We start from the raw sequence: 15,127 nt of genomic DNA on the forward strand, positions 1-15,127 counted from the left end.
CCCCCGGCGCCCACCGTGGATCATATTTTAAGTGGATCTGGCATCCGTCAGGCCAGGAACCCCGCTTCAGACAAGGAGGCGCTGGGTACAGATGGCAACAAGCAGGTTCGTCGCACCTGCTGTGGGTTCACGGACGCAGGAAGGTAGTCTCTCCGGGAGACCCGCTGATGATGTGTGGAGATCGTGACTCACCGGGAGCCTTTGGGGGAAGAAAGGTTTTGTGGCCAAGGCCGGGCTGTCACAATATCTGTAGATTATCTGTTCTCAACATCTGTAGATTATCGGTGGCCGTGCTCATTCTGAACTTGTGGCGTCTGGATCTCCACATGCATGCATGCATGCACGCACACACACGTGCACACACACGTACACACATGGTCCCATCTTCTCCTGAGCATAAGGCCTTTGCTCACAGGACTGGCAGCTGGACCTTCTGTGACAGAGGCTGGCCAGCCTCACATCCTTGCTGTCACTCACTGGGCCTTGTCACTGAGAACTGCTTCCCAGCCGTGCAGGGGTGAGTTCTGCCCTGTCCCCGACCCCTTCTGTGCTGTAGCGGAGTGGGGTGTCATCTTGTTGGGGTCTATGTTGGGGTTTTGTGTACCTCGCCTGACTCAAGTCTCCCGAGCAGGCCCTCTGAAGTGTCACCTAGGTTTGCCTGTGGGGATCCTGAGGCCCGGAGACTTCCGTTGACTTCTCTTGCTCAGGTCAGACAGCTGGGAAGTGGAAGGGTCCGGGTCCAGTTCTGTCTGGTCCCAAACCTGAGCCCCCTCCTGCTGCCCATGTGGGGCTGGATCTGGGGGAGTTCCGCCCTTGCGTTTCCCGTGGGTGCTTCGTTCTGGACACTTCCTGTGTCTTTGTGAGGGCTTCAGAACTCCCAGGCCACTGCCGTTGGGCGTCGGCCAAGAGGGAGCACCCCTGGGGAGGAGGACGTCCTATCCTGGAGCAGGGAGGGGAGGGACTCACCTCTGCAGGTTAGATTTGGTCCTTGTTAGTATGGAACTTGCTGTCCCCTCTGGAATGCGCAGAGCCTATCTCTCCAGCCCGTTGAACATCCCTGCCGGCTGGTGTCCTCGTAGATGTCGTAGGTCTGTTTCTCTCGGTTGACATCTCCCGTGAGGGGCCCGTCTTTCTCTTCACTCCTGCTGGTGTTGGATGGGGTGTCCGACTTGGTGAACCATACATGGTGGAGGGCTGGGGTTTTTGTTTCTGTGTTGCTTTAAAATTCTGTTCATTTCATTTTAGTTTTTAGAGAGAGCGAGAGAGAGCATGCATGTGAGTGGGGGTGGGGGGACAGAGGGAGGGAGAGAGAGTCTTAAGTGGGCTCCACTTAAGTGTCAGAGCCTGACCTGGGGATCATAACCTGAGCCGAGATCAAGAGTCAGACACTCGACCAAAGTGAGCCACCCAGGTGCCCCTGTGTTGGTTTAAATATGGGGAGGGGGGGGGATTTCTTTTTATTTATTTTTTTTAATGTTTATTTTTGAGAGAGCACAAATGAGGGAGTGCAGAGAGAGAGAAAAGCCCAAGTAGCCTCCTCACTGACAGCAGTGAGCCTGACATGGGCCTCAAACTCATGAACCGCGGGACGCGGGATCATGACCTGAGCCGAAGTTGGATGCTTGAACAGACTGAGCCCCCCAGGTGGCCCCTCCCGCCTGCTCCTTTCCGGTGGTACTTTCCCTGGTCTTGACAGTTTGCCGACATGTGTGCACTGGCCAATACTCGGCCGACAACTTGCCTGGTGCCCTATGCAGTCCCCGTGGCCTCCCTGGACCCTGCGTTCTGGCTCCTAGAAGGACCCAGATGCTGTATGGGACCCCCTACCCTGTGCCGCAGATCGGGAGCTCTCCGCGCAGCGAGCAGGGCACCGGTCGAGCTGATTCCGTTTGTGTGTCTCTGTCAGGGTATGGTCCTGTGCCGCCTGTCGTCCACATGCATGAAAACTTGGTGTTTTAGTTCTTTAAGGAGAGAGGGTCCCTTCCATCCAGATGCTCCCGTCTTGGCAGGTGGCATATTTTCACCCTGGTTCTGGGACGAGATCAGGCCCACCACGTCCTTACATAGTGCACGGAATCCGCTTAGGAGCCGGAGAGAAATAATAGAGATCGTGTGGTGCAAAGGAAACAGGTGCAAAGAGTGAGTTTATTTGCTTGGAATCAGAAGATTCCGGAAGATTTTGGAAGATGCGCTTCAAGGGAGCAGCACCCCAACTTGACAGCCATGCCCGTCAGCGTGCTTCTGGAAGCTTCTTTCTGCCCTCGAATCTGCCCCCTGAGGAGCAGCATACCTGGTTCAGGGGCGGCGTGGTGACCCAGGCAGGAGCTCTGGGCCGGCTCCCGCTTACCTCATTCCGCCCCCAGAGTCCTGTCACCCCTGGCCCTCTGTCCCCGGCTTGCCAGGGGGACGCGGGAATGAGGAAGAGCCACCAAGGATTACATCATATGAAACCCTGGGGCTTTTTCCTGGTCAGGGAGGGAAATGAAAGCCCTTTCCAGTGTTGAAATTCAGCACTGAAGAGTTCAAGGAAGAGATGCCTCTCCTTTTTCTGCTAAACTGGGGGCATGCGGCTTGGGCCGCGTACCCACTGTGTGTGGACAGCCCCAACCCCGCTGAGCGTTGCGACAGCGCGGTGTGGGGTTTGCCGCCCGGGCTCGAGTGCAGGTGTCGCAGGGGCTGGTGTTGCCAAGAGCAGGCGGGGGGCTTCGAGCCAAGCAAGCGGGGGGACGCTTGTCCACAGAGGTTTTGTGCGCCCCGCTAGGGAAGCCTCAGAATGGTGATCCACACCACAGACGAGGTGGCTCAGGCCCTGAGATGTGAGGGAGGCTTGCCACGGCCAGGTCCCCGTGACTTGAAACCAGGTCGCCCCAGCATCAGAGCTGTGCTGGCACCGCCCGGCCTATGTGAGCACCTGTGCTCCGTCCTTGGGTTGATGTCGGAACGCAGCCCGGGGCCTCCATTCCTTTGGCCTCCGGGAGGGGTTCAGCTCGTACGTGGCCTCTCTCCGGGTCCCGCGAACCTCCGCACATACGGTCAGTCTGCGTGTGCGCAGGGGAGGGGCGGGGACAGCTGGAGGGACACCTGGAATGACGCCTCTCCGCCAGAACTTGGAGGCCTGGCCGCAGAGCTGGGGGGGGCGGACTCACAACGTATTTTATCCGCCGGGAAGTCTGGCTCTCATTCCCCGTGTTGCATTTTGCCTGATCCCCGAGAAGCACTGTGAGGCCTGGGATTGACAGCCTTACCAGTTAGCAGCTCTGAGATTTCCCTATGGTCTCACTCGCCAGGCCGCTAAGTCGCTGTAGACCTTGACGAGGGTCGAGGGGCCCCTAGCTGACCATTCTAGCAAATTCACGCCGATCAGTTTTGGTCTCTGTTCATTTTCCTTTTCACAAGGGAGGTGAGGGGAGGGTCCCAGAGGACAAACCGCATGTGCAGCAGAAAGTGGCATGCTCTTGGGTGAGTCGCCTTGGCGACCAGCCAGGCCTCCCTTAAGTCATCTTGTAAGCGGGCCACCGTGGTAATGCCCTCCTTTCTGGGGCTGGTTGGGGACAAAAGGGCACGTCGTGTGCCTGGTGCAGAGATGCTTTAATAAATGGGGAGGCCTTCAGTGCTTCCTGTTTTTTTAAAATTTTTAACGTTTATTTATGATTTATGAGAGAGACGGCGTGTGAGTGGGGGAGGGGCGGGGGGGTGGGGATCCCAAGCAGGCTCCACACTGTCAGCGCAGAGCCCAATGCGAGGCTCGAACTCACAGACCTGAGCTGAAGTCAGAGGCTCAACCGCCTGAGCCCCTGGGCGCCACTGTACTTCCTGTTTGGCGCCACACACAGAACCTGAGTTTGCTCCCTTGTGTTGAGGAATGTGTGGGCTGCCACACAGCACGGGGTGACCCGGTCACCTCGAGTCTGCTCATCGACTCTGACTCCTCGGCCCCCGCCCCCCCCCAGGAGGGGAGGGGATGCCTGGCGCCCTGACGTCCCCACCTGGGCAGACGATGTGTGAGGGTGGGACCAGTGACCCTCGCTGGGTGTGGGGGGGTGTTCCCTTTCCACAGAGCCTGGGAAAAGCTGCAGTGGCCTTTGTCTTCCTCCCCTTGACCCTTCTCTAGAGTCCGGGAGACTGAAACAGCCATTAAACATCTGACAGCAGCGCTGTGCTGGGGGCAGGGGTCCCGGGTTCTACTAGAGTCACCAAGTGAATGACTTTGGAGAACCGTCAGGCTTCATGTTAAAGCAAGAGTGGATGGTAGAGTTAGGGGCACCAGAAACACGGGGGCTGTCACCAGGGCGGATGTTCCCGCTGCCGCGCTTCTTATCAGCTGGAATGGCACCGTCTGGAGCCTTTGGCTCCTTTTCTGAGCCACGGTCCTTGTATTGGCAGGAACTCACCCCCCCCCCCTTCACTAGAGCTCCTGAGACACATAACCCCCCAGCCCTTGTGAAATTGTGGGTGTCTTGACCTTTGACCTCCAGGTCCCCCTCCCCCGTCCCTGGGCCAGCCAGCCTTCCTCCCGTCTCCTCCCTGCCTCACAGCCTGGGCTTGGTTCCTGGCCATCTATAGCCACGTCTCCTTTCCGGGACATAGTGTCAGAAGCCGCTCCGCTGGCCTCGCCGTCGATGGGACTCGCTGCAGGAAGAGAAAACTCAAAGGCAGTCAGGACCACGTGACCTAGACGTGCGTTATCTATCATTTTCACGCATCAGGTTCGCTGGGCCGTCAGCTGTGCACGGGTGGCCCTTGGTTCTCATGCTCCAGGGTGTGATGGCGGAGGTGAAGACTGAGGTCTTGGAGATAGAGCAGGTGGAAGTGATGGAGGAAGATTTTCCCCACCCCCGCCCCTCCCCTGCTCATGCTCTGTTTCTGAAAAATAAACATTTAAAAAGTTAAAAAAAAGAAAGGTAGCTCATACACTGCTTTTGGTTTGTGATGTCCAGGATCAGGGCACTCAGAGTTACAGTTGTGTAGAAAGAAGTGTCTGAATACGGTGTATATGGGGCAGCCTCTCTGTTGAGGTCTGTGGTGCTTGGGCGCAATCAAGTTTTCATGGAAGTCTGACGGTTTTCTTAGTATATGTGCTGCCGAAGCGAGCACTGTCTGACGGTTTTCTAAATAGTGGCATTGTCGCTGCCAAGCTTGGTGTCCTGCTGTTATGGAGAAGAGGTTTTTGCTTCCCGGATGAGTGTAGATCTGGGTGGTTTTATGTTTGAGTCAGCAGCTTGAATCAGTACCATAGAGATTAGAAAGCACTACTTTTGCTACATAGGAGGGCTGGCGGGGTGAGGAATTACTGAAAAATTAGTAATTTTTGATAAAAATTGGCAATCGCCTGTAGCTGGAGGGAGGCTACGTGTGAAATCTTGACCACCCCTAACTGTGTGTGTCTTACAAGTCGCAGAATGATGTGTGCAGCTGACCCCGTGAGCATTGGACACAACGGAATTCATGGTAGATCGTAAGACAGCGCATTCCCTTTTAGAATTAGATTCTGGGGCCCCTGGGGTGGCTCAGTTGGTTAAGCGTCCGACTTCGGCTCAGGTCATGATCTCACAAGTCGTGGGTTCGAGCCCCCCATTGGGCTCTGTGCTGACAGCTCAGAGCCTGGAGCCTGTCTTCAGATTGATTCTGTGTCTCCCTCTCTCTCTATGGTCCTCCCCTGCTCATGCTGTCTCTCTCTCAGAAATTAAAAAAAAATTCTCTTAAAAAAAAAAGAATTGTATTCTGATTTGCGCTACAGCTCTAACTGTGTTTTGTTGTATCGAGAGACAAAACCCAGGGTGATTGTGTTTCACATACCTATCTTCAGAAACGTTGGCTTGTTGTGTAGCAGAGGGGCCCATGATCTCACCAGGTGGTGGGCGTTGGTGGGTGGGAGAGGCCGCCTGGTGGGACAAGGCCCCAGCAGGGACATTTGCCAGTGTAGAGCAGGGCAGGGTGTGGGAGGGCCAGGGGAGCCCCTCTGGCTTGGTTTTCATGGCACCCTTAGGCGAGCATCCCTGGATGGCTTCCACCTCTTGCCCACACTGTTCTCATGCCTTATTGTTTGCTTGTTTGGGTGGTTTGGTATACCTGTAGCATTTATTTTTATTTTTTTAAGTTTGTTTATTTTGAGAGAGAGAGAGAGAGAGAGAAAGAGAGAGAGAGAGAGAATCCCAAGCAGGTTCTGTGCTGTCAGTGAAGAGCGTGACCCGGGACTCGAACTCATGAACTGTGAGATGGAGTTCACAAACCAAGAGTTGAGCGCATAATGACTGGGGACCACCCAGGCCCCCCGTGTACCTGAAGCATTTGAAATCTGTCTGCATTAGGATTTCGGCTCATAGGTTTTGATGGGGCACCCTAGCTGGGCAAAGACATTTTGAATCCCCTCTTTCCATCCTCAGTGGTGTTAATCTTTGGATCTCTTAGCAGAGTAATGAAGGGCGTTTTCTGTGCCTTCAGTCAGGTCCCTGAAAAGATTGGATGCTGCGCAGGCCCAGGGACACGGCCCTGACGCCCTCTAGGGAGAGATGTCTCTTACCCACATCTTGTCCCCACTGTTTGGTATTTGTGTTGGTGCCTGCTGTCCATGGACACCTAGAACCTTCCCTTGCTAGACAAGTCCTTGGTTTACATCACTTTAATTTATCCTCCTAGCCGATGTCTGAAGCCTCCAGTCTGCCTGAGGAAGCACACAGATGTACAAAGGCTCATGCTGGCAGGTGGGAAACTGGGATTTGACCCTGTAGTCTGGGTCCCTTTTGTTACCTGGCAGCCACCACGCTGACTGTTACAGTCCCATCTCATTGAATTCTCCAACGTGCTCTCTGAGGCATGCATGTGTTGGCCCTGTATTTTTATTCAGGTAAGGAGCTGCTCAGACTGCCCAGTGAACCACCCCTGTGTCGAGAGCAGTGTTTCTCCTGGGCATCTGTGCTGCTCTGCAGCCAGCGTGCACACCGATTTATTTGAAGCCCTACTTGTCACTGGATGCCAGGGCCAGCCGACGCATGTGAGGTCAGCCCCTGTGTGTGCCCGGGCCGTGCTGTGATGCGTCTCACGTACACGTGCCCTGCCAGGCTCAGGCTGATGGGGGTGTGCCCTGGTGACAGCACTCCGTGGCATTCCTTCCACCCCGGCCTTCGCCCTCACCACCTCCCCGGGGGACAGAGGCCCCTGCCCGAGATCCGGGGTCGTCAGGGACAAGGGGCATGTGCTGGTTCTCGCGCCCTCCTTCCTTCCCACTCTGAATTAAGTGCAGCGTGACGAGGGGCACAGGACCATTTCCATCTGGGCTGTCAAGAGGCCCCAGAAGGAAGTGGCTTCTTAGCGAGGCCTTGAGGGTGAGTGGATGGGGTATGTGGTGGAGAAGGTGGAGAACATTCCAGATGGTGATGTGTCCCCGGGCAGAGTAGGATGGGGAGGCGTACCTGCTGTGAGCTGTACGCTTGAGCTCGGGGGAGGCTGGGCCAGGAAGGCGGCGCCTGGAATATTCCGTGTCAGCAAATCACCTGGGTGAGGAGCTCAGACTCAGCCACATGCCCCCTACCTGGGAGTTTTCTATATGGACACATGAGCCACATGTCGACATTCTGTTCTTGCTGCTGCGATTCGTTGTGCTGACCCATCAGATTTTGACCATTTTTTTAGGTGTAGAGTTGCCAGGTAGAGTATAGGATGCCTGGTTAAATTCAGATAAACTACAAAAGCTTTTTTTTTTGTTTTTTTTCTTTTTAGGAGAAGGCCCATGTCATGGTTGAAACATACTTACACCAAAAAATGGTTAGGGTGTCTGTCCACAATTCAGGTTTCGTTGGGCATTCTGTGTTGTGATTTGCTAACTCTGGTGACAGGGTTTGAAAGTTACTTGTGTTCTAGGATTTAAAAAAATTTTTTTTTTAAATTTATTTCTGAGAGAGAGACAGTGTGAGCAGGGGAGGGTCAGAGAGAGGGAGACACAGAATCCAAAACGGGCTCCAGGCTCTGAGCTGTCAGCACAGAGCCTGATGTGGGGCTCGAACCCACGAACCGTGAGATCATGACCTGAGCCGAAGTCGGACGCTTAACCAACTGAGCCACCCAGGCGCCCCGCAAAGTTACTTGTATTCTAGAAAGATGTCACTGGTGTCAGGTTAGTCTAGGGTGTGAATGTGCTCAGGGGGTGCCCCGGGGGCTTCTGTGGCCCCAGAGGGATGGGCTGGGTGGGGCCTGGGGGGGTAGGAAGGCTGACCCCTTACCCTTGGTTTATCCTCTCCCCAAGTACCTGTGGTCTGATTTCCACCAGACGGTTCACCACCAACGTGTGTATTCCTAATGGGTAGTAATTACTCATTTATGTGTAAGTCAATGCTGCAGAAGATAAATTTCTTATTAAAATAATTTTTAACATTTATTTATTTTTGAGAGAGAGAGAGAGACAGAGGTAGGGGTAGGTACCGAGAGAGAGAGAGGGAGACACAGAATCCCAAGCAGGCTCCAGGCTCCAAGCTGTCAGCACAGAGCCCGATGTGGGGCTCGAACTCACACTCTGTGAGAGTGTGACCTAAGCCAAAGTCAGCCGCTTAACCGACTGAGCCACCCAGGCACCCCTATAAGAGAAGTTTTAATAATTTAAGCAAACCTGGAAACAATTGGAGAAGAACATAAGGAATTCATGTAGAAGAAATAGGAGCTTGACCATGCGACCCCGGAAAAGTGTCGGCAGGTGCGATATAGAGAGCGTGACGGGGCAGATCTGTGTGGCTGAGGCTCAGACACGTGCATGTGGCAATTGTAAGGTGGGAGGGAGGTGACCTTCCCGCTCAGGCAGAAGGGCAGAGCAAACCAGGGGCCAGTTTATGGTCTCACTGCATCCTCTCCACCGAAATAAATGTCCGAGACAGGGACGGGGAAGAATACGTCGCGTCAGAAAAGGGACCAAGATAAAACATACACAGGCGCCCTCCAGGCCCCTCGGGAGAGGGCAAAGGCTGTGACCAAGCTGGCGGCAGTGAACCGAAAAGAAAAGGTCAGTACACTTGCCTACGTTGAATCGAACTTCTGAGAATCAAAAATATCCCTGAAATGGCAAACAAGATGGGAAAAGCGTTGGCTACAAATCCGAGCCAGCTGTGTTTCTTACCACATGAAGAGCTCATCCTGGAAGGATTTGAGGAATCAACCAGAATTTCCAGTGGGCCGAGGAATCCACAGGCCACCCTGTGAGGTGCTCGCCCAGCCGTGGCCCTGGCTTTGCACTTCAGGGTGTAAATAAACTTTCTGGCAGTAAACCCATTTTACAGATGAGCCACTTGACTCAGACTCCCAATAACTGGCCCCAAGGGGCTCAGCTCCCAAGGGATGGGCGGGCAGGCTGTGGCTTGACTGGAAAACCCTGGTGCCCTCAGTCTCGCTGACCTGTCAGAGGGTAGTCCGGAAGAAGAAAGAGGAAGGCCTAATGAGCTATGAAAAATGGTCAACTTCGGTATTTAAGACCTGAGCTGAAAACCACAGGCCGAGGCCACGGTTTGCCTCTGGGATTGGCCAGAAAAAAATTCCAGAAAAATCACCAGTCTCAGCGTGCCGCAGCTATTATGAAACAGACCGTTCTGTGTTTTAGGTGGAAGGGTAAACTGGGCAGACGGGAGTTAGACAATATGTATCTAGACTGAAAAAAAACAAATACACGTGAAGCCTTCGGCCCAGTGGCTCTATTTCCAAGGATCCGATGCAAATCATCAGAAATGTGGATAGAGTTGTATGTGCAGAGCTGCTTCTTAGATGGGATCGTTGTTGGATGTTTCCGAAATTTTCAACTGACTGCAAGTGTTCGCTACAGTAGGTTAGATTCTGAAAACAATATTTACCGACGCTTTAAAATAGCACCTTGTATGAGCGCCTGGGGGGCTCGGTCGGTTGGGTGGCTGCCTTTGGCTCCAGTCATGATTTTGGGTTGTAGGTTCGAGCCCCACGTCAGGCTCAGTGCTGAGAGCTCGGAGCCTGGAGCCTGCTTCAGATTCTGTGTCTCCCTCTCTCTCTGCCCCTCCTCTGCTCACACTGCCTCTCTCTCTCTCTCCCTCAAAAATAAATATTAAAAAATTTTTTTAAAAAAATAAAATGAAATAGCATTTAGTAATGTTAATGGGGGGAGGGAAGTTGATGGTAAGAACACCGGTTGTTCATCCTGTGTGATTTCCAGCGTCTGGCTGCGCACAGTAGTGGTCCAGGGTCCACAGGAAGCTATCACTACCCTACCTGCCGTCATGGAATTCAGGCTCATTTGTATTTTACATCTGGTCTGTGGTTCCCCAAAGTCTACCTGCTTGTTTTACAGTTTGGGAAAGAAAGGGAAAAATATGTATCCCGATGGTAAAGAGCTGATTGGATGGAGAAACATTGGCTGAAATGGCAGGCACTTGGTGGGGGGTGGCCCCAGAAGGGGAGGCTTCGCTGCATTTGGGGGTGTGGGAGATACCACTTTGCGCACTAACCCCAGCAGCCCAGCTCCGTCCTGAGCACCTCGGCGGGGCCCCTGGTAGTTTCCTTGTCTCCAGCTCTGAGTCCTCCAAACCCAGCTCCTCTCTTCTTTTCTAATCAGAAACTTCCATTCTTTTTTTTTTTTTTTTTTAAATGTTTGTTTCTTTTTGAGAGAGAAGGAGACACAGAATTGAAACAGGCTCCAGGCTCTGAGCTGTCAGCACAGAGCCCGCCGCAGGGCTTGCAAAGGAACTACAAGATCTTGACCTGAGCTGAAGTCATACTCTTTAACTGACTGAGCCACCCAGGCGCCCCAGAAACTTCCATTCTTAACTAACCATATGATAACCAGTACAGTATGGATTAACATCACTTTAAGGACTAAAGTCATGTTCCAGGGCTTGGAGATAGTGATGTAGCTTTGTTGCCGTGAGGAACTTCAGAGGTTATTTGTAACCTCCATGTGATCCCAAGGTCACCTATACATTCTCCGTAAGCAATTCAGACGTTGCACGCAGACAGATATACCGTGTTTGTGCATTTTGTCTTTTCTCTGGAAGAATACACCGAAAACTGGTAGGCTCTATCCGTGGCTGAAAGCAGAGAGGCTCATTTAGTTGTTTTTCTTTGTGCTTTTCTTTAGCCTCTAGATTTTCATAGTTTGCAGGTATTACATCCATGATTAAAAAGAACGCTGTTTGATTTGGAGGAAGAGAAGCAGTGAGAATACCTTCTCGCACCTTGGGGCTTTGGTCCATTTTGCCCAGATTTTCTGGGGGAAGGGGTGACGGTGCTGAGCCTTCCCAGGGAGTGAGCTGCCTCCTTCTAACTGGTAGATGTCAGGGAGCTGACCCTTCTGGACTCTCTCCCCAGTGCCCCCGAGTCTGCGTCCCCAGCTCTAGCGAGCAGCCCCCAGCACTGCATTGACCACACCTAGGCGTGTATGCTTGTGGGTTGGTGTGCACATGGCAGAGGGCACAGAGCATCTCCCATTGTTTCTGTGCTTCAGCCCATGGCTCTGGACAGACAGCCACTTGCTGGTGAGCATTCGGGTAATAAAGTGACTTATTCAAAATGAATGAGCTTTTTGGAGTTTCTTGGACACCTTGGTGGGAAGGCACTTGGGGTCTGAAAGCTCCGCTACCTGGGTTCTAATCCCCGGACCGCCCCTTTCCAGCAGGGGGTAGCAAGGTGGACATACCCTTCCTGAGCTGAGTGTCCTCATCTGTACAGTGGAAGTCCAGCTGGCAGTGTAGACTCTGAGTGCACGGTTTCTGGTGCGGGCATGACATGGGGAACCTTCCACCCGGAGCAGTCTGCGGTACCGAGGGGTTCCTTCCTGTGCAGAGGTGGGGTTGAGGTTGCTGAATTGGCTGTTATTTCTGCCACTATATCATTGCTATCACAGTAGATGTTTTTTGCAGAGTTCTAAAACCTAATTACAGAGGAAATGCATGTGCATTGTAAAAATTCCAAACTTCCGTAAAGCTGTAAGAGAAATGTGACCTCTTTCCACCCCAAGTTAATCCCCTGCTAGTATTTTGTTATAAGCGTGTCAGTCTTAAAGGGCTCATTTTCTTTGCCAACATTTTAATGCTTCCTTCATCATTACTTGTGGAGTTGTCATAATATTGCTGTTGTAACTTTTGCCTAAGATTGTTGTCCTCAACCTGACGTCTTAAAGATTGCCACCGAGCCCTTCTGCTTGTGGGGTTGGGGGTAGGGGTGGGTGGGAATGATAAGGCAGCCTCTGGATGCCTCCGTACCAGATAACAGACCGGCGCAGGCTTGATTTCCAGTAATTGTGGTGGAAAATGCGGGTGCTCCGTGGAATGCTAATTATTTATATTCATTGCCTAAATCCAGCAGTTGAAGGTAATTCCTTTTGAGTTGCTATTCAGGCAAAGCCACTGAAGCCAGAAACTTAGAGTGACTTCTGTCCTGAGTCTCTTGCTAAGCAGGTAGCATCTTCTCACGATTAAGTTCCCTTTTACAGTCTATTTTATTTTTATTTTATTATTTTATTTTATTTTATTGTATTTTATTAAAAAAAATTTTTTTAATGTTTTATTTATTTCTAGGAGAGAGAGAGAGACAGCGTGAGCCGGGGAGGGTCAGAGAGAGAGGGAGTCACAGACTGAAACAGGCTCCAGGCTCTGAGCTGGCTGTCAGCACAGAGCCCGACGCGGGGCTCGAACCCACGAACGAACCGCGAGATCATGACCTAAGTGAAAGTCGGACGCTTAACCGACTAAGCCACCCAGGCGCCCCTATTTTATTTTATTTTAAAATGTTTATTTTTGAGAGAGAGAAAGAGACAGAGCACGAACAGGGGAGGGGCAGAGAGAGAGGGAGACCCAGCATCGGAAGCAAGCTCCAGGCTCCCATCTGTCAGCACAGAGCCGATGCAGGGCCCAAACCCACGAACCGTGAGACCATGACTTGAGCCGAAGTCAGACACTTAACGGACTGAGCCCCCCAGGCGCCCCAATCAAGTGTATTTTAAACAACCGTCCTTTAAAACTAGAAAGGTAACGAAACAGAAGGAATTGAGCATGAAGGCAGTGCGGGCGATGGTGGATGTGGGCAAGTGTGAACTTCTTTTGACCAAAGCCTGTGTGTTCCTGTGTCCCGCAGGACCAGGTGGAGCAGACACCCCCTGTCAGCGCACGCAGGACACCCCCTGTCAGCCTGGCAGGACCCGGCTTCCCCGCGCCGTCTGACCGGCTCACCACCCACCAGGGTAAGAAATGACAAAAACGTGATGCCCCCAGTGCCCTCACTTCCAGCTGCGACTTGGCCCCATGCTGGGCTCTGGATGCCAAGAAAGTATTCATGCCACTCATCTGAGAAGATTCTGACCTGGGCTCTTCTGCCCGTTAAGGAAAACAAATTCTCAAACAGGAAAAAAAAAAAAAATGGTTGGCCGTGACCTCTTTACATTCAGGTGTCCCCTGCTTTTGGAAAGTTCGTTTTACGTTGGTTCGCTTTTGCAAAAGTCCTACCTCTGTGCCTGTTTTTGGTAACCTAAAGCAATCCGAGGAGGGTTTCCATTTTTACAAAAAACGATTCGGTGTTAACTTTTGCAGGGAGCCATTGTTGTGCGTGACAGTGGCCCCACCAAGCTCCTTGACCCTGAGCTTTACCCAGGACTAAAGCGTCTGGCCATTAGAGCCTTCAGCTGTGAGCATCCATGTTTTCCCTCCTATTTCACTCATCCGTTAGCAAGATGTGTCTTAAGCTATGAGAGGAGGCAGGGAGAGGTGGTTTTTGGTCCTTGGAATGTTCACAAAGTTTGTCGTATAAATTAATGGTGAGTGCTTTTTTGCTTTACACTGTTTTAGCTTAGGAAGGGTTTTGTAGGAGCCCTGGACTTCCGAATAGCCAGGGGAAGCCTGGATTTCCATTCAGGGAGCAAAACTTCAAAATCAGTTCTACAGGTGTCTTATCTCCAAATGCAACTTAAGAGCAACGAGATGTTACCTATCAGGGCCCCTCCATGGTGAAATCTTGTTGATTTTGGCATTTTTTAAAATGTTTATTTGAGAGAGCACGCAAAAGAGAGCGTGCACAGTTAGGGGAGGGGCAGAGAGAGAGGGAGTCACAGAAACCGAAGCAGGCTCCAGGCTCCGAGCTGTCAGCACAGAGCCGGTGTGGAGCTCGAACCTGTGAACTGCAAGATCATGACCTGAGCTGAAGTTGGACGCTTAACTGACTGAGCCACCCAGGTGGCATTTTTATATTTCCACTTAGGCTGCTGGGTGTGTGTTTCTGTGATCTTGGTAATTCTCCACCTTTCTGTGATTCCTTCTTTTCTAGGTCTGTTAATTTCTGATGGGATCGTCATGGAAAAGAAAGGACAGACAGGGATTAAAAACAAATTGGGTCTAGGGAGGCATGCTTTGATATGGGGTGGGCAGCCCTTAAGAAGGGAACCAGCCTGATTGGGAGAGGGATCAGGAAAAAGGCACACAGCTCATGGTTTGGATTACTAGATTAAGTATAATAAATTGTAGGGTTTAGAGCTGGGGGAATTAGAATAATCAGATTTTTAAAATTGCTTAGGCAGAAAGAGGATGCGGTGTAGCAGAAATAAACGCTGGGCGTTTCATAGGAAGTCAAAGAGACGTTTTCTCAAGTGTTAGAAGATTCATAAAACAGTCAGGATTTTCTGTGTCAAACATAATTTTCCGGTTGCCTTTTAGAAAACTTGCAACGTGGGGCGCCTGGGTGGCTTAGTCGGTTAAGCGTCCGACTTTCGCTTAGGTCATGATCTCGCGGTACGTGGGTTCGAGCCCCGCGTCGGGCTCTGTGCTGACTGCCAGCTCAGAGCCTGGAGCCTGTTTCAGTCTGTGACTCCCTCTCTCTCTGACCCTCCCCTGCTCACGCTGTCTCTCTCTCTCTCTCCTAGAAATAAATAAAAAAACCTTAAAAAAAAAATTTAAAAAAAAAAAAAAAAAAGAAAACTTGCAACGAGAAAGAGCAGTATTGTTAATGTTGGCTTTGAAATGTAGAAAAATTTTGATTTATTGCATTTCACTGGTTACCAGTGGCCTCATTTATGGTGAAATAATCTGAGTTTTGGTATTACTGTTAATCTATAAATCTATGTCAATGCTTTAGTCAAAAAGATAGGAAAAAATTACACTGAAAGATCTTATTTATTTTTAAAGTTTATTTATTTATTTTGAGA

At 51.5% G+C, this 15,127-nt stretch overlaps 1 protein-coding gene across 4 annotated transcripts in view; it reads left to right on the forward strand.

Annotated features, from left to right (window-relative positions):
- Positions 1–15,127, forward strand: part of GRB10 (growth factor receptor bound protein 10) — a 169,070-nt gene that overhangs the window by 61,561 nt on the left and 92,382 nt on the right. For 3 of the 4 annotated variants that reach the window (XM_039235703.1, XM_039235704.1, XM_039235706.1), the window contains exon 3: positions 13,072–13,177. The exons of the other annotated variant lie outside the window; for it this stretch is intronic. In XM_039235703.1, coding sequence (XP_039091634.1) covers positions 13,072–13,177 — 106 coding nt within the window. The remainder of the gene's footprint in view (positions 1–13,071; positions 13,178–15,127) is intronic. 4 annotated transcript variants of the gene reach the window in all.

Source organism: Hyaena hyaena, unplaced genomic scaffold (assembly GCF_003009895.1).
Source record: "Hyaena hyaena isolate Hyena2069 unplaced genomic scaffold, ASM300989v1 scaffold_101, whole genome shotgun sequence".
NCBI lineage: Eukaryota > Metazoa > Chordata > Mammalia > Carnivora > Hyaenidae > Hyaena > Hyaena hyaena.